Source organism: Rhodnius prolixus, unplaced genomic scaffold (genome assembly GCF_049639745.1).
Source record: "Rhodnius prolixus isolate KJV_2025 unplaced genomic scaffold, Rpr scaffold_13, whole genome shotgun sequence".
In the NCBI taxonomy this organism is placed as follows: Eukaryota; Metazoa; Arthropoda; class Insecta; order Hemiptera; family Reduviidae; genus Rhodnius; species Rhodnius prolixus.
Window position 1 is genome coordinate 10,068,688 of NW_027411583.1, and position 26,927 is coordinate 10,095,614.

A 26,927-nucleotide genomic window follows, 5' to 3' on the forward strand; every position below is an offset into this window, starting at 1 on the left:
TTGTGTAATTTCTAAGCTTAGTTTCTCAAATTTTAAAAATAATTACGTAATTGTACGGAAATTAAAGGGCTGTTTAGTTTCAATAGGATTTGGTTGAAGAAAACTTAAAATATACTAATTTATTCCACATCATTTACCATAAGTATTCTACAACGCTGAACCTTTGACGACCCCCAGAAATAACAGCTAAAATATAGGTTACAGTAGTTAAATATGATGTGAAGAAAATGTATGTTATATGAACTGAGATATGGGAAAATAATGAATGACCTGGGATTTAATGAAGGCAGTCAATGAAGCAAGAAAATGCAAAATACTTGTCACAGGATGACCCAAAACTAAAAGATAAAAATTAAAAAGAGAAACTTGGAGCAGTACAAGCAGAGAGATTGTTAGTTTAAGTGAGGTAATGGTTGATCGAAGTTCGTGGATTCAAATCTGAAATAGATCAGAGACGTTAAAAAAAAAAATCAATGATTTTTCTAAGAAATTAAAGACTACAAACCAAAAATGAATATGTGTAGATGCCAACAATTTTGAGAATAAAACAAATGTTTTCGGTAAAAACAAAAATGCTTTAATTACAAATGTATTAAATTAATAGAAAAATACATTTTTTTTTTTTAAATTTTTTGCAGTCATGTTCTGACTGTAACATGTACAAGTAATTATTTATAAAAAATATAAGCACTTCATGATGCCACTTATCAGGAACTTATTAACAGATATTTTACCTATTTCACAAACCTAAATTCCACAATTTACTTTCAACATCTTCCATTTTTTTCTTTTCAGCCAAAAGTCTTTCTTTCAACTTTTTCACTTTTGATTTTCGTTTTTTTAATTTTGCTTTTGAGACAAACTGTGAAAAAGTTATGGACCTTTTCGCTTTAGACAAACCAATAAAAAGTAATTCTCCTTTTTTTGTAACCACTGGCTCTTCAAAAATGGTTTCTAACTGTGGATGTTTCAAGTGTCTACTACTTTTTAATGCTCTCTTCATAACTTTTTTAAAATTACTTCCTATATCTTTGGAAATACGTTTACGTGGTCTTAAGGAATAACGGCGATTCAATTGTTTATCGTCTGGGGTTGTTAAACCAATATTTTCATTCATTAAAATGGTTCCACCCATATTAGAACCACTTGAAATTTCAACTGTTTCGATAGTGTTATTGCCTTTTCCAATATCTTTAAATATTGGACAGGGTTGAATATTTTGTGGCCAATGGGAAGTAGACTGACTATTACTTTCTTCTTCATTGCTAGCTGTAATTTCACACTCCATATTTTAGGAAAACTTTTCTAGTTAATCCAATCACTAGATGGCAGTTTCGTTTTAAATTTTGAACACAAGAGAAGAAATAGGATGTTCTGAAAAATTGGCAATCAGGGAAAATTCGTTAACACTGTCATGTACACTGGATGTACAATTTGTTTCAGAATTTTCTTTGGTGTTTGTTAAGTTGAAGATTCATCTGAATTGAAAATAAAATAGTTCGTTAACTTTAAAATTTCATTCGACAACGGCTCGTATTATAAGGCATAACTTCCCTTGAATATCTAAATAAAACCAAAGAAGGCATTACATTTTTTAAAAACCATGTTTGAACTAACATAACTAAAAAATATTTTATCGATTTCAAAATAAAGTAATATTTGACCTATCATTATTAAATGTAAAAAAATTAAAAAAAAGTAATTTGAACTACCTCAGTATTATCAGCGTGTATCCAATAACATATGAAAAATCAAGGTTTGAGAATAAAACATAATTATAACACAGACATTTAACGAAAATATCGTTAGTACTTGGTCTGCTTACACCATCTTCTGCTCTACTCAGACAAGACGGTCCGAAGTGTTGAGGTTATGTTTTTCTTTTTCAATTAGAGTTGCCACCGACATTTTGAAGTGTGTTTTGGTCGGAAGGTTGCATGGTGATTACAATTTCAGTGATAATGCTGTAATTTATAAATATGTAGTTTTTTTCTAGAAAACAACTTTATTTTCATTAGAAAACTGGATGAAATTTAATGTCAATGAAAAGGATATAGTTATAATTTTATGTTATCTAAATATTCGTGGCCTTAACTAGAAAACCATGTCTTCTTTCCTTTAAAACAAAATTTAAAAATTTCGAGGTAATATTAAATTATTTCAACGTTACTATTTGCGTTTAAAAAATTATAACTGTTACAGAACAATCTTGTAATTAAACTTATTCGTTTTTGTGAAATGAAGGTTATTCGTGTTTAAGATGTTTGAAGCCATTATAAATTTATTTAGAATTATTTTCGTGATTTGGAAATTTGAAGAAATAAAGTATTTTGCCAAATTATTTCTGAAACTTATGCAAAATTTCAGTTTTTAAAATTTTCTCGGACTGAAGGAAAATATCCAAATCACCCAAAGCATTTGTATTGTTGTGAAGAATAACTGAATTACCTATTTTAAGCTAATATAGTCTATTTTCATGTAATAATTAGTCTTAAATCGCAAAAAATAAATCTCAATTTAACTTTTCAGCTTTCCTTCATTTTAAATAATATGATGGCTTCGCTTGTCGCTGATTATGGTGAATCTAGTCAAGAATCTAGTGAAGACTCGGAAAATGATAACCACTTTGACAAGTAATTACAACTTGCTTTTATGATTTATTTAAGTGTACATCTTATAACACTTTTATTTTAAATACTCGTAGTTTATTGAGTGGTAATTGATATGGACCTCACCAAGATAGAATAATTTATAGACAACTAGCCCTCTCAAAATTGTCCATGAAGGGAATTTTAATTTTGAATCTCTGCAGCATCAACAGTTGATAAACAGTTATGATGTTATACTCGTAGCTCCACATTAAACTTCACAAACTTTTTTTATATTACCCTGAAGAAGGTAGTAAAAATTACCGAAACGTTGGTATAAAGCAAAGAAGTTGTTTTTATTGATGACCGCACTTAGATATTCACCAAAAATCAGCATATACAACGTTACTATATGAAAATCCTTCTTCCGATATGGTAAGTTCGATGCTAAAAGAAAGTGTGTTCTTCGTCCTTCGAAGTTGGTCCAGTCAAACCAATTTAAGATCGGTATCTGACGTATTTAGTGGTACCCTTAAAGGGTACAGTACAGTTTCTCGCCTTCGTGATAATTTTTTTGGGGGAGTTTTAGCAAAAATTATAAACCATTTGTAAGAAGTAACTAAGACCTTAGAATTAATTTGATTTTAATATTTTGTTTTTTTAATAGGTGTGAGAGTGGAAATAATGAACGTCTACCACCACCGGCGTTCACTAATAAAATAAAAAATTCTGTATTTGTAAATCCATATCTTGAAGCTGAAAATGCAAAATTTGCCGTATTGGAAAAACATGTAAAAATGGTGCCACAAAATAATAACGCTACAGGTTCTAAGAAAGTATGTTGGATGTTTAAGAACGGTAAATGCAGATTTGGTAAAAAATGTAAATTTTCTCATCATATGGAAGACGCTTGTCAACAACAAGCCACTAACAGTTTGAACAATCTACAAGATCCAAATAAAGAATTGGATAATAATACAATTGTTTCTGATCAAACTAAAATCATTGGAAGCAATGAAGATTTAACTGATAATTTACAAGAAAATCTCAGCGATGATGATAATTGTACGAAAAAGAGAAAAAAACACTTAGGTCTTACCCAGGGGTTAATTCCAAGTAAAAAAGTAATAAAAATGTATAAAAAATTAAAGGCCGATGAAAAATAAAAGTATAGAAAAAAAAAAAAAGATGTGATATATCTTAAAGATTTATTATAAAAATGGCTTAAATTCATTTTAGATAAAATATGTAAGAAAAATATGTAGAACAAATTAAACTAAAATGTACCTGAGGGAAGGTAAAATGTATTAACCATTCAACATTTATATTTATAAAATAAACATGTGTCTAGAAAACAAAATAGTTTTTGAAAATAATCGAAATTATAAAAATTTTATTTTCCCGGAGTAGTCACGTTTCAATAATTTTGGCTGTATAATTTAAATTCCAAACAGTTCACACATTTTTATTATTTTAAAATTTATTTTAAATACATTTTATTAATTTGTTTCTATTATTTTCTTGACGATATTGTGGAGATCAGTTTATTATTAATTATTGATAATGTGCGTTTAGTATTGAGATGTTTGCCATCAAATTGTACATATTTTGTGGAAAAATTATGGTTTAGTTTCTTTATACGTTAAAAAACGTAATGTGATGTGTTTTAGGCCTGTTTTTCTTCGGTTTTAATCAAATGAAATATTTACCTTATATTTATGTATAGTTTTCCTTTATACCTCTCATCTTCTGATAAGATTTTATATTGCCAACTTTTTGTTTTAAGTTGCATTCTTTTTTATTTTGAAAATCTACGTTTTATAATAAAAAAAAAAGAGATTTAATAACTTTATATTTTTATAAAAGCCTAAAATTAGGTTTTACAGAGTTTGTAAAAAGGCCATTTTTTTTACTATATTTACGCTTTCTCTACTCAATTTTTGGGTGGTATTTTATTTTTGTAGAATTATATTAGAAATGTAAATATGTATGTGTTTTACTGTAAACGCTGCTCATTTGTGTAAAAATAAACTGATTTGTTATTGGATTTATTCAAGTTTTTTTAATCCTTTGTTTATATGCCTGCTATTTTTCAGTTAAAAGTGTAGGAAATTTCTACAGCGAAAAATCTATGGTAATACCCTGGGAAAAAAAAAAAATCTTTTGCTTAAAAACAGACATACAAACAATAAATAAATCGTATTATCACATGTATTCCTTACATATATGTTGCCTGATTTTTTATTTAGATGTTTGCAATTCTGTGCTCATGTTTTGGAAGACATTTGAATGAGCGTTTATAACTTCATTAGATTTAGGCCAGAAACGTATCGTTTTTGTACTTACTTAAATGTTTATTTACGAGTAAATAATGAAACAAATTCATTGTTCCTTACCTCAATATTTTTTGCTGTACTTTCAAAACTTGATTGATGCCTCGCAATAGATTTCTATAAAAATTTCCAATAAACCTAATATCCGAATAAGAAACCAACATGTAACTTTTAAATTAGTTGTCTTAATTAAAGAGGAGGAGAAAGATGCCAAGCCTTAAAACAAAAAGGATAAAAAATAATATATAGCTGCAAAATTTACAAACTAACCACATTATAACGAAAGATATATTATAAAAATGTATTTACAAAAAATTACAAATGGATTAACAGATTTCTTTCTTCTTCACTCTGCAAAATATTCCGATTTACATATAAATTATGTATTACTATGTACTGTATATTTTACAAATGAATAAATAAATATTTGGGCTTTTTTTATAGTTTATATATGTATATTGTACATAATATACTACTAGCATAATATACATCTATATGTTAGCCAAAAATTTAAGAAATAGTAAATAGATTTTGATCTTTTTTTCTTTTTATATAATGAATTACAATTATGTACATGGAATTTATAAACTGAACATTTGAAACAGTGAACTAATCGAATGCGTATTGTTACTTGTATTTACAATTAGTATTTTACAAAATAGGCTGTAAAATATTTTATTATTAATTTGTTTTCAGCATATTCTCACATCAATTAATTTTATTTTAGACATGTAAAAAGTAATCTAAACTAGTTGGTTATCAAGTGCTAAGTAAAAGTTATAATTATTAAAAATTTTTATTTGTAGTTAGCTTATCTTAATTTGAGAGAGAAATTGAAAGCAATATTTATTTCGCCAATAAATATGTTTAAATTTAACAATATACCATTTTTTTCAAAGTTAAAATAAAATTTTAGTACAAGTTATTTATACAAAAATATTAATTTAACAAAAAGAATTTTAATTGGAACCATCTGCTACGAGTTTGTTGTTACTGAAGCTTTGCAAGAAAACTTCATAACGATGCCGTTTAATCTGCCGGTAAAGAATATAGGAAAGAAGGTCTGTGGGCGCACCCTTTTCACTAGAAAACCCTTTAAGAAAACTTACATTATTTAATGTGCTAGGTCAGGGGTCGGCAACCTATTTTAATTAGAGAGCCACTTCTCCTTAAATAATTTTAATAAATCTTACCAAGAGCCGCAAGAATGATAGTGTAGAAACCTCTGCAGATCATTTGTATTCATAAATTATTATTTTATGACATTCAATAACATTTAAATGTTTTATATATTTATTTTCACATGTATTGCAAAGTAAATAAATAATAAATAAACGAATGAAAAGGCGGCAGTCATACAATATAAATCAAGTACTTTATTTTGATATTGTATAATTCTATTCAATTTCGAACCTAGCACATTTAAAATTATTTTTGAAAAAATACCTTTAATAAATGGAATTTTCATTCGTTTCAATAATATTAAAATATACAATATATTTTGGGCAGGCTGAAGAGCCACCAAATTTGGATAAAAGAGCCGCATGCGGCTCGTGAGCCGCGGGTTGCCGACCCCTGTGCTAGGTTAATATTTTAGAAAATAGTTTTTATCAATTTATTTTCAGAACAATTACAGGCGCGGAATAATCTGTGTAAAACACACACAATGTTATCTTTTTATAGTTCTCAAGCTTTTCATCAAACTTTTAATTTTTACTAAATGTAGGTTTTTTTAATAAGTTCTGAAAGAAACATATACAATGCGAATAGAAATTTTAAATTCATAATTTAATGAAATCAGAGTAGTTCGCGATGTTCCAGTCAGCTACGACTTATGGACTGATGTTACTGTATAGAAGAGGAACACATTTGGACACAAAAGAAGATGGTGAATATGATGTGTAAAGAAAGGTGAATTCTGAACATAGGCACGCTCAGTTTGTTTTTTTTTTTGAGCCTAACAATCACGAGATATCAACACAAGATCTGCAAATATGAGTAAAATTCTTATTTGAATTTAAAAAATAAAAATGTACACCTTAAAAATCCACAAATGTTTCCATTTCGTAGTTGGTAATAAATTATTGTAGTTGACACTTTTCTGAACCGCTATCTGTTTTTGTTTTGTTGTTCAAGAATAATGAATTATTTATTAGCCTATAGATTCATAGTAATTAAGGGGCTTTAGAGTAAATAATGACACTTCTACATAAACAATTCATTTCGATAATTAATAAAAGTAGTGGCCCGCTACTTAGAAAAAAAAAAAATTAATCGGCCCTGTTAAAGATATGATGGTTAAAAAAATAATATCTATTTTTAAAAAAAATATTGTAACTAAAACATAAAAATTCAGTCTGTTATTAATTTTTTACTACGGATTTATAGAAAAAGATTATTACTTTTAAAGGTCACAAATCCAAACAAAATAGTAAAAAAAGGGCGCTAATGACCAGTGGTCGATGCGCAAAAAAAATACAAAATTAATTTTTAAATTCTATTTTACATCAAATGGACAATTTTTTTTTTTTTTTTTTTTTTTTTTTTCTTGTCTTACGAAACAAAGTCATATTTACATTTTTTTTTTTTTGTAAGAGCTTTTAGACTACATCTACACCATGTTTTTTAACTACTCTCTTTCGTTTTTCTTTTCTTTTAACGTTTTCTCGAAAGTGATTCGAAAAATAAAATTGTATACCTACATACAATGTCCTAAACAAAAATATAAGTAACTATGAGAAACACGAGGTTTCAGAAATTTATCCAAATCAGTTCAATTTAAAGATACAACTCGTCGATATTTGTGAAATGTAGATTCCGCTGTTTACAATTGTTGGTTCTGAAACAAAATAAAATTGATTAAGAATACTTTCCAAGAAATATACGTATATTATCCTCTGCTACCATTAGATTTCTAACAGATAGATCTTTAGAGGCCCTAAAACCCTTGTAGATTTACCCTGAACCTTTAATTAGAGGTAATTCGAAATCTAAACTAAACAATTGTACAAAAAAAAAAAAAAAAAAATCGAAATTAAACAAAGCTTACATTAAGGTAGAAAATAAAATATTAATTTTTGTATACTTTCACTTTATTTATGTTTGAAAAGTTCTCCCACTTTTTTTAAATTTGCTAAGATCAGATTTTCGTTTCACCAGAACTTGAAAACTTAATTTAACGAAAGCCAATGTCTACATTTGGAAAAATATCGTGAATATTATCTTCTATAATTATTTTGTTAAGTTTACCAAGACAATCTAAAGTTCAGCCACCTCCTTTAGTCTCTCCGCAACACAAACGAAAATTTTAAATGGAATCACGTCCAATTACTTATCTTTAATCAGTTCGTATGTAGGGTAGTACTGTTTTTAGGGCAGCTTTTTAATACATAAATTGTAGGCTGTGTTTCCCAACAACTTTAAAAGACCCTTAGAAAAGGTCTTCTTTCGCTCTCTGACATCTATTAGTTACTGTATTTAACTGAAATCTGTGTACAATTTTTTTTTTTTCTAATGTGAGGGAGATGGCCCCTTTTTGCGGATCCTACTTCAGATAAATCAGTGATTTTGCATCAAACGGCCCATAGAAATTATAAATTCGGCTTGCACTTGACGTGATGCACCTGGCAAGTGTTTATTTTGCTTAATGATTAATCCCACCCTGGATAAATCTAATATCTAATAGACATTCTAAAAGATCTATCTCGAACTAATATAATTATGGAGTAATGTAATAGTAATATTATAATTAAATTAATAATAGCAATAATATTTGTTAAAATTTGTTTTAAGCAAAATTAATTTTACTCAATTAAAAAATAAAATTACTATCGACTTTCTTGGTTGGTATAATCTACGAAATGCAGTTATTACGATTACATACGTTTTCATGAGTTGGAAGTGTCAACACTGTGGCTGGTGCTTGTGAAACAGTAACAGCTACCAGCGGAGCGGATGTTGCTTGAATTCTGACCGGATGTCTTACAGTTATTGGTTGACCTTGTTGTTGCAGTACTGCGGATACCTGAAACAAAATTATGCTTATATTGAGCTAACGGAAGATAAAAATAATAAGAAGAAAACACTTTAATCAATCAAACAATAACTACTCAACTTTGTTGAGGCGTACAAAAACGTAGCTTTCTAATCTATCACAGACAAACGCAATGAATCAGCTAGCCAAAACAATGAATTAATCCAAGAAAATGGAATTCATATAAAATTTGCTTACAAGTTATAAGACAAGTAAGAAAGTAGACAAAGGAAACAACTAAAAGGATGTGAGTGTTGGAACGAGAGAGAGAATAAATCAATAAGGATAGACTCAGCTATATCCGCCAATTTCGCAGGGTACATACCTCGCGCCCAAGAAGGTACTTGTTGACTTCGTTGGTATCTAATCCATATCCCGAGAACTTACAACTGATTGGCCCGATTCAAATGCTACATAAATTTTTCCTTGTTAAACGTAATACTTTTTTCTCATCATTCCACGAATGTGGGTACGAGGTTTAAGCGGATTTCTCACTCTCCGAAAAGGCAACAATGTAGGCTTATCTTAGACAGCCGTCATGGTAGAGAGTGAACATTTCTCGTGAAAAATAAAACCTTTTTCTTTTAAATGATGAATTACTGAATACTTAATTGGTCTTGTGGTTGCCCAAGAAGTAAATCAAAACACCCAAAAACTGACCCAGAGTTTTATTCCCTCAGACACGGTAAGGTCCAACTACACGTCTTCAGGACTAGTTACTAACTCCGGGTAGGTACAACACAGAGGAGTAGCGCTTAAATAATGTTTAGCTTTACAGCGTTTTCCATTCACAGCCGAAGAATAGTTACTTTACACAGAGAAATCTGCTTGCCTTAAAAAATGGTTGACGCCAAGCCAATACCCTATGCCATTATGCACGTACGCAGCTCTTCAAAAGCCTTTTCTTGCAATGAGTGAGACACAAATCTAATAAATAACTAGAATCTGTTTGTCCTCTGGAGTTTGCATACCTGTGTAAGTATAGCTTGTTGAGTGGAAGTTGTGGCCTTAATGGTGCCGGAAGGAAGTGAAGTCTGAGTAGCTCTACCTGAAGGGTCTATAGTGACCGTCGTAGCAGTTCTAGCAACGTTCCCTGCCGTACTGGGACTTGTATTACTGTTAGCTGTCACAACCTGTACAGTCAATCCATTTTTAGTTAACCTCACAATATTTGACAATTTACTACTGATAAATGATTAGTTTCTCTGATAAAAACCAGAGTTCATAAATTAAGGGTAAACTTAATATACTTAAATGTAGCAATTCACAAAATTTTTTTGTTTTGACATAGACATTTTTTCATATAACCACAATATAATCAGAAATCTGAGCTCACAGAGCTGATAGAGCCGAACTGTTCTTCGGCACATTCATGCCAAAAAACGCAAGAAACACATGCACATCGTAACTCCAAAGATCTAACGCGATTCATTGACGCCTAACTATCTCGCCAACATTTATACTGTTGAGGTAGGTTTATAAGGAATATAAGGACGCACCTCGTACACCAACCCAAAGCATTAACCCAAGGTGCATCCACACTATTAACAAAGATATAAACAGAGATTATATAAAGAGATTACTTACAAAAAAAAAAATTACGGAGTTGTAAAAAAAATGGAGCTTGTTAATTCGAGCGAGATTGTTATCATTTGCATTGGATGAAGTCAACTGATACGATGAATTTTAAAATTAAATAAAAAAATTGATCCATTTTTACCTACCTGGATAGCCTGTTTAATGGATTGCTGGGAAGCAGCAACTGGTATGACTCGGGCTTGCTGCGAACCTCCAGTTTTGGCGAAAGCACCGTGAGATACCTGTGTGGAACTACTTTGAGCTGCAGGTACCTTTAAATAGAAAAGAAAAACACAACTTTTATCAGTGGGAAGTAAAATAAAGATATTCCTTTAAAAGTAACAGTTAAGGAATAATTTGTAACCTTTCAAACTATTCCTTTTTTGAGAATAATCATCAATCATAACTTTCAAAATAGAGAATGCAAAAAAGTTCATTTTCCTAAAAAACGGACGCATTTCAATGAACGTGCATAAGGAAACCTACAGGAGTGCATTAAGTTCGTCCGTTACGCTAAGCAATCTTTGAATTAGACCACTTAATGTTTGTCCATATTGTCTAGAATTAAAACTGATCATATATTTTACTCTTATAAATAAAAAACATTAACTTTAATAAAAAGATTCTTATTGAATGAATGGTAACTTTTAGTTGCAATTTATATTCTCGAGTTAGTCCAAATTTTGGTAAATAAATTAAGTACAAAAAATGCATTCTCAAAGTATAATAGTTTTGTTACATTTTTGTAACAACTAGTCACTTGAACTTTATGTAAATTATATTTCACGTTTGTAATTTATATTTCAGTTATTAGTTAATTTCTCCAATAATGTGAGAAATTGTTTATTTAGATATTTGTAAATTGCTTACTTACATAATTGTTAAAAACTATGTCTTAAGTGAACCGAATACTACATTACATTTCTGTATTAACAAACTCTACGATAAGGGAGTAATCCTAAAAGCATTATGTAAAAATAAATAAAATAAATTTAACTCATTGTTTTCCCGAGCAATAAACTAACAACGTAATGAGGATAACAGAAAGACGTTTTTATTGTCAATGTAGTTTTCCTTTTAAGGAGACAATGAAAAAAGTGGCTTGAAAACTCACCACATGTTGCGGCTGGACATGCCTGATGACCTGTTGAATTTGTTGCATGGTAACGGATGTTGGAATTGACTTCTGTGATTGTACTATTAGCTGAGCAGTAGCTCCTGTTTTTGTAGACACCTGCAATAAGTTAGACTATGTGGTAATTAATAAGAAATAGATGTGGTCAGAACTGGTAGCAAGAGAGAAGCCAACCAGATTGTAAGAAGTAGAAGTACAGATCAGGATGGCAAAAATAATCAAGTGGATATGCAAACCAAAACACAATAAAGGACTCATAGTACCCATTTAATTGTTCTGATTTGGATCATAGGGCCGGAAACTTGAACGGCTCATTATTAAACTCTCGTAACCAGCCCTGGAAAAAGGGGTATTTTAAAACTATCGTACCAACCCTGTGGGAAAAAACGGTCATTTTAAGAGTTTGCTTAATGTCTATTGTGAAAATACTGCTGACAATCATTAAGATTTTGAACGCAATTCAATAATTGGATCAGTAGGTTGAGAACATATCTGAAATATTGACTAATTTTAGTGATAACTAATTCTGTCTTAACAAAGGATGGGTTTAAAGTGATCATACCCACAAATCTGTTAACAGAAAGGAGGGTTATCATTCACAAATTCACCAACAACCTAAGGAATGACAAGAATCTGTTCACAGCGAGATTTTGACGAAGCAAGTTCGGTTTAAGCAACAAAAACTTGCGAGCATTATAGTAACTTTCAACTAATAATAACTCGAATAGTGTATAAATTTACATTCTCATTTTGCTCTTAAATAATTAAAAAATCATTCGGGCTAAAGGTATTTCTTAAGATAGAATTACAAATAACAAAACACAAACCACAAAACTAAAAACATTTTCAATTTCCTAATCAAAGGAAAGATTTCCGAAGAAAACACAATGTGGCAAATTTGACCCATTTACACTATAATTGAAATGATTGCCACATGAGAGGGCTTGGACTGAATGACGAATGAAAAAAGGGACGTGGAAGGGCGGAACTCCCTTTGGAAAAGAGGCCAAATCTTTAGAATTAGGTGCATGATTATGGAAAAGAGACTTTTGGAACTAGGTGCCTGATCAGCTTAAAGAAGACAAAAATATAACTTACCTGTCCAATCTGGGTCACTTTTTGCTGAGGAAGTTTACGATGTTGAGCGAAAATTTGCTGTTGTAGTGACAACTGGCGTATCTGTTGAGGTGTAACAGTTCCCGCTTTTATGCTGGACCCGAGCGCAGCTCTCATCTGCATTATATGACAATTGTTCTATCTAATTATTGTTATTTTAAGCTCTACAGTACGTATAGGATTCTCAACAATAATTTACTGTTTATGTAAGATACCTAAATAAGTTAAGAATCATCTATAATATAAAATGAGTGAATACTAACCTGTGGCAATGTCAGTCCAGTAACAGGAAGGGAATTAGCCGGAACAGTCTTAACTAATGTTGCAACCTGTCCTAATCCTGAATTACTACTGGTCTGTTGGGCCTAAAAACAGTAAAAATAATTAGTTTTACTTTTTTCTTTAAATAATTTTTTCACAAGGCATTTTCGTTAAAAACATTTTTTTATATTAATTCACAACTTGCAAACTAATGCAATTAACTAATTGAATTTTTGTAAACAAATTGTCTTAAAATGATTTGGAGAAAGTTGCCAGTGCCACCTTCTTTGAAAGGTTATTTTTTCTTCCTCCAACAAAAGGCCTTCTAGGCCTGGGAATCCTTTCAAATGTCTGAAAGGATTCCCAGAGAATTTGAAAGGATTCCCAGAGATGGTCTGGATGGACTTGTTGGTGATGTATAGGTTGTTAGTTTGCTGTAAAATCAATTGTAAAGTTGTTGTTTTAGGTCTCTTACGAATGGTATATTTAGGTCTACACTACTGTTACTTTTGTGACGTAGAATGGACAAAGCGAGATGGTATGTGTAAAATTCAGTTTGGGTATCGGTTTCTAAAGTGGACTGCAAGCCTAAATTGTTATTATTATGGATTTTAAAAGGTAAAGTTTGCTTATTATGTTTACTTTGGATCAGTAAAAATTTACCATGTTATTATCTCGCTTTTAACGAGTAGTTCTCCATTCATAAATGTTCCATGTTCGTCGTATGTCTAAAAAAGGTCTTGGGTAGTGAATGTCTGTGATGAGAGAACGGTTTATTGTTGATATAAATGGTTGGATAGCTCGATCGTCTCAGGGTAAATGGGCGTAAATTTCGTTACATTGTTTTTTTATCTTCCAGTGTTTGAAATGAATGGGGATTTAGATGGATGAACTGTAAGGATGCTATCTTTGTGAGTTGAAAGCATAACTATGCCTTCTGCGTAAGTTGCCAGCAATGGGTCAGTTAGTAAGGTTATGTCCATTGTACTAATGGAATACACTCTCAATCCAAGTATACATCCCTATAATACTCCTGTCTTGATGGGGAAGCTACAAAATATTCATCACCATTTCTAACGAAGAAGAATTAGTTTGCTAGGTAACTATGTAGTATATAATAATAACAATCGAAAGACAAGCTTTAAAAGCCAAATTTTGGATCATCACCTGTAAACCAGCTTGGGCAAGAATCTGAGCTGACGTCAACTGTGCAGCTGTAGAGGAAGACGATACTTTGGCCTGTTGACGTTTTAATAAAGCAATCATCTCTGTTTCAGATACAGTCCGTGTAACTCCGCCAGCTTTCACCTAGCAACAAATATTATTAACAAACATGTCATTAGGTTCTAGGAAGAAATTCTGAAATCTTTATATACTCTAGTAAGTCTTTTAATACAATCGATTGTGAATGTTTAATTTGTCCCCCCTAACATTGTGGGAAATTGACACAACTGGTAACAAGTTGATGTAGAATCATTCCAAGCTTTGCATTAATAAAATATATTCTCAACTGTACAACTTGTTTTACTTGATATCTGCGTCCTTTCCTAAGTATTTATATTGTGAAACCACTTAAAAAAATACTTATTTAAAACACAGCGGCTGATTAAAACCAAAATCTTATTAATAATAAATTTGCATATCGATATTAAGTCACTAAATTTAAAAAAAACAGTAGGAAAGTGTAACAAAATTGGCCCGACATGTAATAATTCCAGATATAAAATAAAAGACAAGAAGTGACCATAAGCATTCACCTGTTGAATTCGCTGAGTAGGAGAGCTAGCTGTAACGGCGACCGAAACTTTCTGCCCCGGCGAACTAGGAGTTCTTGACTGTATCACTCGTAACTGTTGTTGTTTCAATTGTATATGCTGTTGACGTTGGTATACAATCTGGGGTGCACTTATTGTTTTCGTTCCTTTGACAGACGTCGCAGAAGGTGAAGTCTGTACAGATACTAGGCTAGCAGTTGGAGATCTCTGTATGCTGGTACTACCGGAAGTGCTTGTTGGCGAACTGATTACGCCTCTTAAAGCTGCTGCAGCAGTTCCACTTCCCACATCCTGTAACGGGAGAATTCATTGTAACAAATTTTTCAAATAACCATCTTAACTGGCTAAAAATCTAATTGAAAACTTCATCATCTCAGGGCAAACATAGCACCAGCTTATAAATTTATGTCTAGATAAACCTTTAAAAAATGTCTTATTTATGACATCACAAAATACGTTTGTTACGTATACACGTATTCCAGTCTGAAAGAGAAATTATTATGATCTATTGTACATCTGAATGGCTTAAGATCTCTTTAAAACGAAAAATCATGTATTCTCAAAAGAAAAAGATCTCTAGCACTTACTTGAAGATGAGCTGTGGCCTGGGAACTTCTAGTAGAAGAAGCCTGCACGGTGGTGGACACACCCGCGGCTGAAGCTCCATTAGCAATGGACGCAGCTAGCGCAGTCTGTGTCACTTTGCTGTGCTGTTGTTGTTGAAGCTTCAACACATACTGAGCGTCATTAGCTGTGCTCTATATATTATAATATAAGGAAAACAATAAATACAAATGAAACAAGCATCAAAATCATCAGGAGGTTCCTGAGGGAAGAGACACTCCCAGGTGCCCATGACCAGCAGGAGTATTTCAACTTTTTTAATGTATTTAAAATTAAAAAATTATAAAAATATATCCACCTGTTGAGCTTGCTTTTCCTTTGCTATCCGGTCGGCCCTTCTAGATGCTACCTCTATCGGAGATAAAGGTTTGTCATAATCTATAGCGCATTCGGACAAAACTTCGGCATGTTTGGGATTTTTCATGGCCGGATCTACTAACAATGGTTTTACAGTAGGTGCACGTCTATTGGACACTGAACGAATGGCATCGAATCTTGAATTCATCACCTGTGTCATTGATGAATTATTATCCTGTTGGTAAAGTTGTGAAGTGCGCAACGGACGTCCGGATTTCAACTGAAACATAGTTTTTGAAAGCAATGGTCAATATCGAAACATTAATATACGTAATCCTACAAACTAGTTACAAATTCTTAGATAAAAAATTCATGGTTGGAATTTCAAAAATGTACTAAACTTTCTCAAATAAAATGCTCACGAACAGTTCTAAATTGTGAGGATGGCACCCCAAATTGAAATAAAAATCAACAAGATTCTCTTTTTTCTTGATAAAAATTGCACCAGACTATATTACTCATATTATAGAATATTTTTTTAAAGACAGAACATTCCAACTTAACAATGCGTATTAGTGTTGTCTCAAACTCAAACAGTTCTAACACTTTTTGAATTTGACTTGAAATAAGTAAAGTTTTCACGGATGTTGAGCCAATATCCTAACTATTTAAGAACAGTTAAGAACTACTATCTGTTACGCTTTACATTATAATAAGAAAAGAAATCTTTCCTTACCAGACTTATACATCAGTACATGCTGTAGAACCAGATGTGAACAAATCGTGTCACTTTTCTAGTTTGAACAACATCGAGTCCAACCACATAAAGTGGTTCAATAATTTACAAATGAACAGAATTGAGTCAGTCAGTTAAACAACGTGGTGTTTAAATTTCTACATTTATACTATAGAATAATAGAAATTTAGAAATAATACGAAGTTAGAATAATAAAGCAATCAAACACATGAGTGACAGACACATCAGTACTAAAGTATTTTAAGTTATGTGTAACTGTACGTTAATCCAGAAATCTTAAAGGAATCTGTCATACAAAACAATAAATTGACTGTTACGGACATATTCGAATAAGATAATATTAAATAATCGACAACAAATAAAAGGTAGTAAATTTCAAATTTTCTGTTCGTCTAGAATAAGTTAAAATTAATTTTTTCAAATAAAATGTACTACCTATTATGGTAAATTAATAACTTATTAACAATCTTTACTTATTCATTGTTAAGAACATAATTACATTCATTACTCTTTTTTACGAGAATCAGGGCCATTAGGAATTCGTAGGAAGTAGACTATGGTTCGAAATAGAAGTACTCCCTTTCTTTTGCAGTTATGAGCGATTGTAAACTTAAGATTCAAATACTTTGTTTTCAAAATTTTTTTTTTAACTTAGGGCGCTGAAATAATTGAAGCTATTTTTCATTTTAATGCCAGCTTCCAACCAGTGTTCTCTGGTTACAGACAACACTGCCTTGTCACAAGATCTTGGGAATGAAAATATATCTAAACGTAGATAGAATTAGAGCAATCATCTAGTGGGAGGCCATTGCACTAGCTACTCAGTTAATACCTCCCTTAAAAAGTAAATAAATTAAATTAAAATACCGGAGGTGGTTTGTAGAGCGTTTTGGTTTTCTTTTGCTTCCTAGGACTGTCAAATATCAACTTCCCTTCCTCTCTTGGAATAATCACTGACTCATATCTGTTAAACGACAAAACATGTATATGTATTTTTTTTTTAATGTTTGAATCTGTAAATAATATAAGTTACTATCCATAATAAAGACCAGATTAAAATAAAATAGCGTTTTTTAAAATTATTTTTTATGCTAACAGTTCTATAATTAGTATTTAGTATAGCCAATTTGGTTAGGTCTGCCGTACTTTAATCTGTCTTAGCTCGAATGTTTATCGTAACCCTGACGATTCCATCGTCTGAGGTAGATTAACCAGTTTGGTATGGAGATTTCGACTTCAATTATGTTTCGTCTCGCACTACACTGGCTGAGTACTGCAGATGGATGAAACCGGTCGTCAAGGATACAATATAAATGTATGCTACTACAGATAAAATGTAGTGTATTATTAGTATAGCACTTAGTAATCTTTCTCTAGAGCAGAAAAAAATAAAAACCTTGGGAATTTATTTTGGCATCAATTGAGGGATTATTAAAATAGAGAAGTATAAAGTTATAGGCTTTAACTCTACTAAAAGAGATCCAACTTCCAAGTATAACAATTCTGCTATTGTCATATTTAAATATCAATGTTAAAGACGCAAACCCAACCAAGAGCTCTCTAATGACGAACCCCACATATTTCACCAATGACTTTATCTGCTTTTTCTTTGAGTAGAATATTCAAAGTAAACGTAGAATGGGTGGATTATCTCGCAACTCTTAAGTAGAAGCAAAGGCAAAGGTAAGCCGTATGTAAGGTTTCAATCATTACCAAAGTTTAGCTTGTTTCTAAAGACACCATTATTATATTCAATCAAATCATCGTTAGAATTAAAAGTCTCGAATATATGCGAAATAGATCTACATTTTGGAAGCCTCTGCAACGCGTTCTTTTTAAGGTAATATTAAGTCCCAGATTCTATGAAAAAAAAAAAAAAATTTGAATATCATTTTCACTTCAACGAATTTCTTACATTGTCGTGAGCAAGGTTAGTAGGACAAATAAATGGGTCACTGACTCAGGAACCTAAGTTTTATTCGAGTAAAGGAAGGGGTTAGCTCAGTGTTTATGAAGCCTGTTTTAATTAAGAGCAGAAGTCCTGGTTCAAGTATAGTTGCTAGCTATAATTAGATTTTTCTTTTCCAAAAGCCTTATACTGCTCATTGTCCGGTAACAGAATTGCTCTGAGTAGGGGTTACAAAGAGATTCAAAGTAAATTAATGAATAGTAAACACAGCAACTGTATATTACTGAAGTTTGAAAACAATGGGCTGAATCTGAATAGGATTTAATTTCTTAAAAAATTGCAATACGATAAAGGCTTGGGAACAATATTCTAAATAAAAAGCACTGTAATCAAACATATATGGCATTTAAAAAAAATGCAAACGTACCTGTTTTTGCACTGTTTTGGAGAACGGTATGTTCTAGAGGTCAGGTTTACCATATCGGCGACCATATCCCAGTTTGGCGTATGAGCTGGAGAGAGCACAACCAAATTTAAAGTGAGCTCTTGTATCTGCTGTATTGCCTGCATTAAACCATCACATATATTAGAAAAACAAGTAAAATTTTAATAAAAATTGAAATTTGTTATCATCTGAAAGCTTAAAACTTAACTACTCACTTGCAATATTGTCCAATCCTCCTGGATTACCCAATCAGGTACATGTTCCGGTTCTGGAAGAGGTTTCACCGGCAGTTGTGGTTTTAGCATATTTTGCACGGCAGGTCTCATCAAACCACGATATCTCTGCAGTCGCAGTTCCTGTCTCATTTTAATCAGTGCAGGTGATGGTCGATCGAATAGTGATCTGGGCGCGTGCATCAGAGTATCCTCTCGTTGCCGCACTTTGACTGGAGGTACTGTTCCTCTTCCTCCTGAAATTTTTTGTAAAGATACCATTTTCAAAAATGAATGAAAACGCATCAATAACTATCGTACTTTAATATTATTCCTCTTTAGGGACGGATTGTCCAATTACAGACCCTAATGAAGCTTGATAGAAATGTAGAATCAAATGTGATCCTCCTAATATATCTAATAAGAGCAGACATAACAGTACGCGTCAACTCTCAAGATAAAGAATAACAGAATCCTTGTGAGAAATTGCGAAGTTAACTCCTTCAAAACTTGCTACAACCTAAAACTATTATTTGTATCTAAGAATGTTAAGGTTTGAAACAGCCCAGCGAAACTTGCCCTTAGCAGTACTGCCTAATTACTATTTAGCTGTACTTCCATGTATAAATGTTATATGAGAATTACTGTGAATTAAGGCGAAGCACTAGTTTTATTCTATTATTAATGAACCGTTTTAACAGTGCTATAAATTTAGTTCAGCCTAAAATTTCAGGTAAAAATCCTTACCTTCAGGTAAATTAGCTTCTATCCGATTTCTCTTTCTCTCCTTCTTTACAAAAACGGGAGGCAATTGTGCTTCATTCATAATATTTTGCTGATACAATAGCCCTAGCGCGTGATCTATGTAAACATCACTGTCATCTTGAGGAGGAGTTGGAGGACACCACATCTATAATTAGGAAATTAATTTGTATGTATTACTTACGCGACAAAACGTTTAATCATAATAATAAATCATAATATATAAATTTAAAAAATAAATAAATACATACCGGCATAATATCTCTGCCATCGTCGGAGAGCCAAATCTGAAATTTGAAAAAAAATCAAATCCAACAAACAGTGTAAAACTAAAATTCTGTAATCGATGAATAGAAGTCACGCAATTACAAAGGAAGATCTTAAATCACTGTCCCAGTTTTTCGTGCTTGAATATCGTAAAATAGATATGTGGAATATATTTTCTTCATCCTTTAAATAAAATTATTTACACTCTTCTTAAACAAAAACAACTTCTTTACTTGTTAATTTCTTGAATAATACAACTTACTTTCTGAATCATTAGTAATGATACTAAAAGAAAGAGTGGTAAGATTAGGAGTATTGGATATCTTTGATTTTATGCATCTTCAGTTGTGGAATTGATCAGTTTGGTGAAAGATTTTGACTTCACTTATGTTTCCGTCTCGCACTAGACTTGCTGATAGTCAATGATATAATAGATATAAATCAGAAACCAGTCAAGAATACAATAAACAAGCGTGCTACATTAGATAAACTAAGAAAGGTTTTTCTTTGATAGAATCATAGAACTAAATAAGGAATAAGAATATCTCACATAAAGATCATCCTTTTAATACTATCTCTGTTGACAGCTGCTATTAAAAGATATATGCTAACACAAGAATTTGAAACAATTACCGAAGAAAAAAAATTTTTATCTCTTGGTTAGAATACTTGAATAAAAATGCCCAACAGACCAATGGATGCACCTTTTGGCAAAATCATGTAGAGGAGCTAACCACGAGTGAACAAAAAAAGCTTATGCTACTTAGGAATAGAAACCTAACTTCAAGACCAAAGAAAGAAAAACCTGGACCATCCATGAAGTCGCCTGCCACAAATAGCTTACCCCAGATCTTGGAAGAAATTACTAACGTTTAGAATTTTAGTAATTTGCGTTTAAAGTATTAAAAATAAAAGATATGAACACTCACACAACTTTCTCTTACTACAAATAAGCGAGTTTTTTATTTGATTTGCGTTCTAATAATACGAAATTTAGAAGAAACGAGAAAAACCCATTGAATATTTCCACTAGTTCTTCTTTGAACCAGAAATTTGATCGACACTTATCCTCCCTTTATAATATACGCAGATTTGTACCCGTATTGAAATGATTCATTAAACAAAATAATAGTTTACTCGCCTCTTTCGAGTTCCTTTAAACGAATTGCCCTAGAAAAATTTACCCTCCTCCCACCAATCAAATTACAAACCAACACTTTCGCAATGAGAAAATAAAGTTTAAAGAAATTAGTTACAAGTTATTTTTAAGAAAATCTTAAAAGATATATATACTTTTAACCCTTCTTCACACGTAGGAAAGAAAACCTTACTTTATTACTTAACCGTACTTTATTCAGACCAACTTGCTCGTATTGTTGCACGAACAACTTGAAAAACTTCTGCTAACTTGCGGATTAGGATTAGTATATACTTGCTCCCTTATAAGATTCCTAATGCATCTCGTATACGTAGAAGAACTGACTTACAAATAAGAGGTCGAATAACATAACTTTTCTACACCGATAAAAGCTACCGCCGCTTTTGGTCGAAATTCTTTTCACTATTATTGATTTTAAGGTAGCATTCTAGCATGACTGAAAACCCTTTGAAAGAAACTAATATTTAGCAGAAAAAACTCTGTAGTTTGTGAAAACCTTAAGGAATCGTATTTAAATATAGCCGTGAAAGTAGTTCTCATCCATTTCTTTTGTATGTAAATGCATTTTTAAGTTATAACTAAGCTGGCAATAAATTCTATCTTAAATTTAACTGACAATATAGTGACTATGATTCTCTTTAATATTAAACCAACTTAAAAATTACTGAAAATATTTGCTACTAGATTAAAATTAGGGTAACCAATGCTGAGCCATGTTTTGATGCCTTAATACATTTTTTTTTAGGTGCTTATTTTAATTTAATTATTGTTTGAAATTGCTCTATGTGCGAGACTTCTTGGTAAGAAAACTATTTTAAAAAACTATTATAAAAAAAAATGGCTAATTAGACAATGTTTTGGTGCCAAACCCTTTTTTTATGATTAAATAAAAATTATGTTAAAAAAAAGAAAAGAAAGAAATTGTTTCAGCAAAAAAAATATTCCACTCTATTTTTATTTAAATTATATGATGTGATTATCAATAACATCTATAATTACCTACCTAAAAATTCGCTTATTCACTTATTTACTTCATTCAACTACAGGAGGAAATATCGCACAAAGAGCACACTTAGAGAAACAAGATTTAAGACACCAAAACAGAGCCCAAACAATCGTTTTTTTACCAAGAAAAAATATCACACCATAGAGAATAATTTTTTATTATTATTATTATTATTATTTCAAATACAATACATTGTACATTTTATAGTAAATTTATAGTTTTATATATATATATGTATATAAAAACTATTGAGAATTGGACAAGAAAAAAAAAAAAAAATATGCATATTTCAAAAAACATAAAGCACCAAAAAATATGTACAATTATAACGGGGCTTTGATGGTCCATTCATTACTTCACAAATAGTTTTTAGTTAAGTCCACATTTTTCATCATTATTATACACAGCATACATGCTTTAAAAAAAAAAAAAAAAAAATTATAGTTAACGATTTTATTTTTAATTTATTGGCAGACGACAAAATCAAAAAAGGAAAGTAGAAAATTATCGATTATTTACAAAAAGAGAAGTGCCAGTTATATTTATATTTATACACGATTGAAAGTAAACAAAAGTTATATTTATTAACATGGCTGAACATGGTTTTTATTATTATTATTAAATCACCGGATTTATCTCATTTTTCTTTTTTTCAGAATTGGTAAAAATTACTTCGGAAATTCCACGGTTTTATTCATCACAGCATGTCTTTTACTACTTACTTTCTGTTTTCAGCCTTCTAAAGATTTAGTTTATTATTTTTGTAAAAAAAATAATAATAATAATAATTTAACCAGACTCACTGAACGGAAGTCGTCAGCAAAGTTAAAGGAGTAAATTAAATTTCTTTTATACTAACCAGATAAACTAAATCTCTGAAGAAGGCATGCTTAAGTTTCAGTTTCAATAAATACTTGCAGAAGGGGAAGGAATACAATACCAGTTATTTTCTTTTTTACCTTTAACAACTGCCAATTATAATACTAGTTGATGACTAAGAATGCAGGAATAGTAAACCGAATAGTTACGATAACAAACTAGGCTTGAAGCTAACTGATATCCTTTTAATTTATACAAAAATCATCAAACCAATTATAATTAAATATTCATGGTGCTTGTAAAGTGTCTAAAGAATAGAAAAGGTCGTATTAAAGGAGAGAAAAAAGAAAATCACTAAATACATGACCAAGAAATAGAAGAGAAAACTGCATTTAGGTGGGGAATATAATTTAAATAAGTGGACAATATCCATTTAAAGCATTTGCAAGATTTTTGTAGATGTTCATGTAATATAAAACATCAACCAGGACGCAATTGTGAAGGATATGTGATTTTTTTTTTTGCAATCAAATCACTAGAAACGTTTCTCTAAGAATGAAGTTGCTTAAAATTTGAAACAAGAGAAATCTAAAATATATCGATTAAATTTACATGTACAAAGAAAAATACTATTAGTTCTCATATTGTTTGAATAAATATTCGAGTCTAGAAGGGCGAAAATTGGTTGAATTCCTGACAGGTTTAACGGAAGTTATATTCCTAAAACATATTTAGAGCACACTGCATCAAGATCCAATATAGGTTGCAGCGTGTGCAACTAAAACGGGAACCTTTCAATAAATGCAACAGAGAGAAAGCTACACACATTTAACTTAGAAATGAATCCCTTAGGATAAATTGATAAAAAAAAAAAAAATGTATCTCTAGTTAAGGTAAAGTAATAAGAATAGGTTTAAGCTATTGCTTAGTAACTTAAGGAACTTGATACTTGAGGAGCACATCAATCTACCCAAGATTACCCAGGTTTTCAGACAATGACTTGAGCATAAATGAAGACGCTTGGAATCCAAAGAGCTGTTCTAGGCAGATTGCAAAGCTAGATGGATAATTTGATAATACAGTAGTAAGATCTCTTTCAGTATTGGGGGGAATTGATTAGACCAATGACTAGGAACTCGAACGGAAAGAGAAAGAAAGCCCCCTATTTGTGGGGGGGAGTTAAAATGATATCATGGTGAGAAAATTAAAGGCACGATAGATAAACGTTCCTACAAATATTTAGTACCGAGATTCAGAGTATTTTAAAGCAGGTTCATATAGAATTTTGATTTCTGTCAAATTTCCAGTTTCAATTTTTTGTTTAAAAGAATTATTCCCAGACTATACCAAAAATTGAATAAATAAATCAAATCATAATTTATCCTCAAACCCTCGAAGAACAAATCTATTACAGTTAAGGAGGAGAAATAATAATTAAAGAAAGTAACCTATCAGAATCAGAAATAATGAAAAGTCATGCTATGATTGATAAAATCAACTGAATACATCATCAATTTCTAGATAGACGTAACTATCTTATTTTAAAAAATGGGAAATTATATTTGTTTTTGTATTTAAATTTATTATGTACAATTTTTATGTAGTTAAATTTTTTTTTGAAAGGTATAAAAATGGATATATTAAATTTTTTTTAATCCTATAATTACAGTAATTTCTAAAAGCATTCTTTCAGCTCGCGATTTTTGCCTTCTTTTCAAAACACTTCTTTTTCTTTTTATTTTTTACTTTAAGAAAATATAAAATATACTTCCGTTTGTTTTTGTATATAAGTATTTCCCTTTTAAAAATGGATTTTTGTTTTGTTTTGTGTATATTTACATATTAATTTATTATATTGGGCCTGTTTTTTTTTCTTTTATATTTAACCTATACATTTATAAATTCCGGAAAATCTTCTCTTAAAAAAAGATAAACTAATTAAAATTAGATAATGCAGTCCATAGATGAAAAAAAAAAAATTATGTATATATGTATATATAAAAAAAAAACAAATGACTCTATTTACAAATATTTATAAGATTTAAAAAAAATAAAAAATAAAGGGGAAAAATTTAAGTTAGACCTAACTACAATATATTATGTTTTGCAGTAGTCTTAATAAATTATTGTATTTACAATATTTTATATTTTAATATAAAAAAAAAAACGTACTAACAAAAAATATTGACTTTTTTCAAAAGTGTAAAAAGGAAGGATTTTAAAGTGAGATGGAGGATCTATAATGATTAACGTTTCTTATTATTTTGAGGCCTTTTTTGCCTTGTAGATAAGGAATTTGAAAAAAAAAAGAAGAACTTTTTTGATATCCGCCGAAACTTGATCGAGTTATTTAATGATTTATTTAAAAAGTATTAAATTTTTTTTTGGTTGGGAGGGGATAGAGAACATTAGGTTTTTTAATACAATAAATAAATATTACAAAATTTACGATTATGTACAATTTTTTTTTTTAAAAAAACTTTCCGATTACTATGGCTTATTAGTTTTTCCCCCCTAGAGTTCGTTATTTTAATTTTTAAACAGGAACAAATACGAAAAAAATACATGCTAATTGGAAAATATTTCAATTTGGGATTTATAAAATTTATTAATGTGAGATCACTCTTCCTAAGCGATGGAGGGGATATTCTCGAAAATAAAAATAAAAAAAAAACAACAAAAAATTACTAAAAATTATAACTAACGGTATAATATCACGAGAATGAAGTATTCGACGATTGTAATGTTGTATCTGATCGACGTTTTAATTTACCAAGCCTACCACTTTTATTATTGTTACTACTACCAACGTGATTAGCATCAACGATTGGAATTTGGGCGGATGCCCTTCTCGTTCTAATCACTAGATTTGGATTGGAATATGGTGGAGGAGGAGGAGCAGCGCTTACTGAAGAAGACGTAGATGATGAGGACGTTGAGCTGGCTGGTCGTTTTTTACCATGTTGTTGCTGCTGACCGGCTGAGACGGTCATATTATGACTATTGTTTAAGTTAGCTCCGCCTCTACTACCATATCCACCTCTACTGTAACCGCCTCTACCACGACCCCTACCACTGTAAGTGCCTTTTGTTGTTGGTATTATTGGACTATCATCTAACGTCCACAGATCTATGGCTACACCACCGTGAGATCTAGTTCGAGGTGTTGTCCCATCTACTATCAAATGATGACTAGCATTACGGGCGTGACTGTTTATAGAATCAACAGGCGTGGACAATTTTGCTGATGAAGAGGTAGAAGAATTAGAATTAGAAGAAGTAGAAGAGGAGGAGGAGGAGGAGTAGGAGGAGGAGGAAGAAGAAGAAGATGAAGATGATGATGAAGGCTTGCTACTAGTATTAACCTGGTTTCTTGCATCCAAACCGCTATACGTTATACTATCATCGTTTATATCGCCGGTTGATTCTAGATGATGACCGCCTTTACCGCTGATAAGTTCATCTTGATCAATGCGCAATGCGGCCAATCTTCCTTGTTCCCATTCTCGTTTTTGTTGTTCGATTTCTGCCTCGGCTGCGGCTAACTGTTCAGCAGACCATACTGTTTCCGTTTCTTCAACAAAACGCATGGCATACTTCTCCACACCAGACAACTAAATGCAATAAAATAAGTTATTTTAATAACATTAATAACAGCAATTAAAATTACATGACAAAGGATTGAGCCATTAAATGGATGTACATTAATTACATGTACAAAGTAAATCGTAGCCTATGAGAACACTATTGTTAATGCAATGTTATTGACAACAATTAAGCTTCAACTTTGTAGTATTGACCAAAACAATCCCCAAATTGTTAGTATATATAGATTACTTCAATATTTCTGC

The 26,927-nt window shown here is 31.0% G+C and overlaps 2 protein-coding genes and 1 long non-coding RNA gene across 7 annotated transcripts in view; 1 reads left to right on the plus strand and 2 right to left on the minus strand.

Annotated features, from left to right (window-relative positions):
- Positions 1-554: 554 nt before the first annotated feature.
- LOC141447754 (uncharacterized) lies at positions 555-1,855 on the minus strand. The gene is made up of 2 exons (XR_012454548.1): positions 1,713-1,855; positions 555-1,563 (listed from the first exon to the last, which is right to left on the minus strand). It is a non-coding gene; the product is annotated as an uncharacterized lncRNA (long non-coding RNA).
- LOC141447750 (uncharacterized) lies at positions 1,800-3,775 on the plus strand. 2 transcript variants are annotated; one of them, XM_074115552.1, is made up of 3 exons: positions 1,800-1,940; positions 2,530-2,633; positions 3,256-3,775. In XM_074115552.1, exons 1-3 carry the CDS (start codon positions 1,938-1,940, stop codon positions 3,752-3,754), a joined length of 606 nt encoding a protein of 201 aa, XP_073971653.1. In that variant the 5' UTR covers positions 1,800-1,937; the 3' UTR covers positions 3,755-3,775. The 2 variants fall into 2 exon arrangements, with proteins under 2 accessions (XP_073971653.1, XP_073971654.1); XM_074115553.1 differs by having other exon boundaries at positions 1,897-2,144.
- Positions 3,776-5,195: 1,420 nt separating this feature from the next.
- The window catches only part of dom (domino helicase), a 41,005-nt gene continuing 19,273 nt past the window's right edge, over positions 5,196-26,927 (minus strand). Inside the window, exons 32-48 of one of the 4 annotated variants that reach the window (XM_074115480.1) lie at positions 26,442-26,690; positions 20,077-20,112; positions 19,811-19,973; positions 19,067-19,320; positions 18,834-18,970; positions 17,365-17,461; positions 15,742-16,020; positions 15,407-15,544; positions 14,802-15,110; positions 14,212-14,352; positions 13,047-13,148; positions 12,766-12,900; positions 11,647-11,781; positions 10,679-10,804; positions 9,926-10,087; positions 8,805-8,945; positions 5,196-7,760 (exon numbers count right to left, since the gene is read on the minus strand). In XM_074115480.1, the coding sequence (XP_073971581.1) occupies positions 7,746-7,760; positions 8,805-8,945; positions 9,926-10,087; positions 10,679-10,804; positions 11,647-11,781; positions 12,766-12,900; positions 13,047-13,148; positions 14,212-14,352; positions 14,802-15,110; positions 15,407-15,544; positions 15,742-16,020; positions 17,365-17,461; positions 18,834-18,970; positions 19,067-19,320; positions 19,811-19,973; positions 20,077-20,112; positions 26,442-26,690 (2,619 nt within the window). In that variant the 3' untranslated portion in view covers positions 5,196-7,745. Of the gene's footprint in view, positions 7,761-8,804; positions 8,946-9,925; positions 10,088-10,678; positions 10,805-11,646; positions 11,782-12,765; positions 12,901-13,046; positions 13,149-14,211; positions 14,353-14,801; positions 15,111-15,406; positions 15,578-15,741; positions 16,021-17,364; positions 17,462-18,833; positions 18,971-19,066; positions 19,321-19,810; positions 19,974-20,076; positions 20,113-26,441; positions 26,691-26,927 lie in introns of all 4 variants that reach the window. The other 3 variants (XM_074115481.1, XM_074115478.1, XM_074115477.1) reach the window with 3 other exon arrangements.